Source organism: Hippocampus comes, unplaced genomic scaffold (assembly GCF_001891065.2).
Source record: "Hippocampus comes isolate QL1 unplaced genomic scaffold, H_comes_QL1_v1.1 scaffold10, whole genome shotgun sequence".
NCBI classification, from domain to species: domain Eukaryota; kingdom Metazoa; phylum Chordata; class Actinopteri; order Syngnathiformes; family Syngnathidae; genus Hippocampus; species Hippocampus comes.
This window is the reverse complement of record NW_017805001.1, coordinates 1,034,035-1,038,992: the sequence shown is the minus strand read 5'-3', so window position 1 is coordinate 1,038,992 and position 4,958 is coordinate 1,034,035. Positions and strand designations below refer to the sequence as shown.

The following is a 4,958-nucleotide window of genomic DNA, read 5'->3' as shown; positions in this document are numbered from 1 at the left end:
CTAGGTCGTAAATGGCAGCTGCTTAGCAATTTCACAAATAACTCTTTCAACGAAGCAGCTTTGCCATTCTGGAAAATCAAACAGTCAAAACCCCAAAGAATAACATGTTAAAGACACGTGTCTTTACAGCAAATATTAAAATATTTTATTAAAATAAAAATAATCAAGAAAGATTACTGAATGTACACGTTATTGATAGCCGTAGTGCTTACATTTGAACACAAATAGTAATCTTTTTTGTTCTTATTTGAACTGGAATTTATAAAGTTATTTTCTTGCTTCAGGCGTCCATGGTTGACTTTGTGACTAACTTGTTTGTGGTCAAACAGAAGGGCTGCTATTTTTTTCCTCATGCTGCTGCATTGTTTCTTGCAGCTGATCCCACTCTTCTTCTTCATTGGCGGAGGTACAGTCATGTCCTTGATGTACCTGGCTCGCCTGGGACTGAGGAACCCAGATGTCTGGTAAATATGCTACCCACATTACAAGGCATTTTAAACCCACTGACATGTCCTTCTAGCCCTATTGTTACCTATACCAATTTAGATTCTATATAGAGCCTTTCAAGGGATAAAAGGTTCCTTCACATGGACTCATGGGGTAATTAAACATTGAGCCTGTTCGGAGCTTATAGGGAGTGTCCAAAGTTTAGTCGTTTTTAACAATAATAAATACTAACTCCAAGACAGTTATCGAATAAACCTATATTCATCTGGCAACGGGTGGAAAATAAGGGTTTACGGTCTGAAATCTTAGCTCCCCAAATGTGGTACGATTTAGGAGTCTGAGCGTGATGTTTTGGAAAAATATACCAAGGGAAATTTATACTATGTATTGTCTTGAGATTTCAGCTCAGTAAACCTCATACGACAAAACTAGCTCCAAATTACAAACAACTGTGTAGTGTACCAGTGTTGACAAAATGAAAAGTGTATTGATAACCTTTGGCATGTGTGTAGTGCAATAAGTATTTCATGCACAAATAAATTTTCCAAATAGATGCTTGCCTAAAGACACTTGAAAATTCCAGCAATACTTTAAAAATGAGACAAGTTGACAGTATTGCTACGCAAACACGTTTTGTGCCATCTCCAATCTGTCATTGGTCTTTAAAGGGTTATTAACTTTTATTAATCTGAGTTATATTTAAGTGTTTTTACAGTCGTGTGATTAGAACGTCAATTTTCTCTTTTACTACGTTCATGCAAATTGGTCAATAGGTTCTTTTTGTTCATTGTCTGTTTTTATTGTGAAACACCCGTGCAAAGGTGCAATCCAAATAAAATGATCAGTTTTGATGGTTTGATTTGGTAACGGGATCATTTCGCGTTACATTGTTTCCAATTGGGAAACATTCACATTCCACTTAGGTAAGCGGCATCATATTTTTATTTTTGTCATGTGTAGACTGTACTGGAAATAGATTTTTTAAAATCATTTTTAATTTGACTTGTGCAGTTGGGATCGCAAGAACAACCCCGAGCCGTGGAACAAGATGGCCCCGACTGATCAGTACAAGGTTGGTTTGAAAAAAGATGTGTTGTATATTAATTGCGCATAGATGTATAAAAAAGAAAGGTTTCAGTGCAGTTGTTCTCATTGGTTGTTCGGCATGTGATATATGGTGGACCGTTTGAAATTGCTTTCTCTAATTTTATAACTCAAATATCAGTGTGAAGTTTGCCACTTCGTGTCAGGTTGGTTTTGAATTAAATTACAGGGGATCTGTGTGTCTGATGAAAATGACGAGACAACAGGTTAATGTTTCGATCATGAAAATGAATACTTTGCACAAGATCGTGTGGAACAAGGTGACACCGGCCAAGGATGACAGAAAATATTTTGGGACAAATCCAAGAATTTTCAATTTCCTAATTCAGTGGTTCTTAGTGAACCTCACTGCCACCAACAGGACCAGAGTGGAACTGTTGCCACCTCCATTTGAAATTGTCACATGAGAAGGGAGGGAAGGGAGCAAGCAGGTTGAGAGCTTTTGAGCCCACCCGTCTTCTCCGTTATGCTCTTCAGTTCTACGCAGTCAACATCGACTACAGCAAACTGAAGAAACAAGGGCCCGACTTCTAAAGCGTCTCTCATCTGCCGGACCAAACGCACAAGCACACTCTTGGACGCGTCGGGGTGCCAGCGGCGAAACCCGCACAATGTTTCATATTTAAGCTTCCTCATCGCATACCCCTTTTTTTGTTGAAAACACCGCTCGTCTTCAGTTTTGGCTGTGAGTCAATAAAGTGAAAGGAGACTTTTCTCCTCCTGACAAGAGAAAAGAATCTGTTTTTTTTTTAAATTATCTTTCTTTGTCCTTATGCAGCATGTTCAGTCTTGTTTGCCTTTTATTTGCTGGGTTTCATTTCATAATCCCTTCTCCTCATTTCACCTGCATCCTGCTCACTTCATTTGCCGCCATCCAGAAGCTTATCAGTCGAATGGGGTCACAAACGAACGGGGAGCGCTCTCTACGAAAATTGTCGCCAAGCATGTCGACAAAGGACGACTTACTTTTTATTGCATTTTTTTCATAGTAATAATTAAGTGGAGGAGAGAACGCGAGTGCTGTACCATTTCTTCTCCAGTCTGATAAGTTTGTAAATGTCAACATGTCGCCGTGTCTGAGGCCTTGCAGGGTGCGAGAAAGAGGCGACAAGCATGAGCAACTAACACGGCCGCCGCAAAATGTCAAGAAGACCTTTTGTGTTTGAACAGAAGCAGTCTGCTAAATCCGCCACCACCTTCTTCACTGACTTTTGGGAGCCCCTGTGCACAATATGGATTTTTATTATTATTTTTTTAATGTAAGATAAGTGCTTTTTAATGGTGTTGAGTCACAAAAAAAGGGCTTTTCCACCATGAATAGACCTGCAAAAAAAAATGAAGAAGCCAGCTTTTTAATGGTGTTGAGTCACAAAAAAAGGGCTTCTCCACCATAAATAGACCTGCAAAAAAAAAAAAAAAAAAGAAGCCATACCTGGAATTTCACAGGGAATCTTTTTTTTTGCCATCACCTCGGATCTTTTCAAAACCAACTCCTCATAAAGATTTTCTTTGTATGACTGTGAGGCGTCCAAAATACAAAATGGCGCCAATTTGTATTCGGCGGTCTGTATTTTAGCAGCCAGCGCCATATCTTAACAATTCTTAAAAATAGCATTGAAGAGAGGGGGGACTACTGTGGAAAGTGTGAAAACTACTGCCACAAATAATAAACTGGTTTTTATGTGCGTTAAAAAAAAAAATAGTATGTATGTGTATATATATATATATATATATATATATGTGTGTGTGTGTGTGTGTGTGTGTGTGTGTGTGTATGTATAGGTAAATGAGAAACAGTTATTGACACGTCTGTCCGAAAATCGGTCGCCGATAAACATTTTATTTTTATCCTCCAGAAAATAAAGTGCTTCTTAAAGTTGCTTGTTTTTTGTTTTTTGTTTTTTTTTCCGAATCACAAAGACTCTGGAAAGAAATGAAAGGAGTTGTCTTGTAACCACTTGACTCACCTCATGCTTTCCCACACAGGTCAGCAGGAAGTTCCCATCAATAGAATTGACCTTGAAAGAAGGGAAGGTGCACTTAGAGCTGTGGTGCCGTCCACCAATGGGGAACTCGATACAACTTCGGGTCATTGGTTTTGTTCGTCACTCAGTCCATACAGTAAATAATATTGAAAGAATCACGTTACAGCTCACCTGTGTTTTGGGTTTGGTCACGAGACATTTTTAATGCGAGCCCGAAGTTGGAGAAAAGCTACACTCTTAACGGGTGCAGCATGGAGTTTCACACAAGAGAGTTATGAGCCTCCAACTTTTTATCCATGATGTTTAAATTCACCATATAATCTCTCAAATGGCTTTTTTTATCAGCACTAATGATGATGATGATGATGTTTGATGTTGCCTTAAACAGGGGAGACAAAGAAGCATTCAAACACGCACACAAGCGCACACACACACGAGAGAGAGGAACAGGGGAGTTTGTCAAGGAACTTTCATCCCGACAAACTCTTATTGATCCTTGCGCATTGTCACGGGGGATGACAAAGTACCATTTTGCACGGCACACAGCGAAAGGTCACGGCTGTCGTATTTTCCTCATGAGGGATCACGGCAGAACGCAGCCGTTTAGCAACTGTTTCGATGGGAAACGGCGTCGGGATGAATCACCGACGTCTCAGGGACACCGAAGTTGGAGCGACGCGGTGGTGTTTTATGTAGCGTGTAGGGACGAGACGTGTCGAGGCCGCGGGTTTGATCCCGGAAACAATCAGTGCTGCATGAATAGTGTCCTCAGGCAAAAGCGCAGATGGTAGGTGTTTTGTGTTTTATGCGGCAGAGGGTAAATGTTCACTGGGAAAAGAGGCAAGTCAAGAACAAAAAAAAAAAAAAGTAACAGATCATACTCCTCCTTGTCATGGTGTCTGTTTTGATGATTTTCTTTTTTCTAGGCCAATGGACCCTAACCCATGATTCTGATCTGATCTAAAATTGTTTATTAACGATGGACCATCCTTGGTTGGGTTATGCTAAATTGGGGAAAGAGTGAGGTTTGGGGATTGTATGTGGGAGTAGCAAAGCGATGAATTTTGATAAATCGCCTTGAACTCAAAACTAGTCATAATTTGAACTATGAATCCTGGATTGATGGGTGACATGAAATTGCAATGAGGTTGAGATCTTTTCGACTTGTGTGGATGGAGCATGATGGCGACCTTTGATCAATCAAAATCAACACAAAATTCTCGAAAGAACTCATCATTTATTGCACCCCTGGCCTGAATGTTCAAATTAATCACCAGTTTCAATTGGTAGTATCACTTTCGGTTGGGTATGAGTGAACCCACAAAAATGTTTCCAAAAGCTGTTTTGGTTTTCGGTGGCCTGTCTGTGCCCTTTCATTGACTGGCGACCGGTCCAGGGTGTAGTATAGTGATAGGCTTAAGA

At 40.0% G+C, this 4,958-nt stretch overlaps 1 protein-coding gene across 1 annotated transcript; it reads left to right on the top strand.

Annotated features, from left to right (window-relative positions):
* Nucleotides 1-336: 336 nt before the first annotated feature.
* On the top strand, nt 337-2,285 carry LOC109532633 (cytochrome c oxidase subunit NDUFA4-like). The gene is made up of 3 exons (XM_019897578.1): nt 337-464; nt 1,459-1,519; nt 2,029-2,285. The coding sequence occupies exons 1-3, from the start codon at nt 352-354 to the stop codon at nt 2,083-2,085; spliced, it is 231 nt and encodes a 76-aa protein (XP_019753137.1). The 5' UTR covers nt 337-351; the 3' UTR covers nt 2,086-2,285.
* Nucleotides 2,286-4,958: the final 2,673 nt, after the last annotated feature.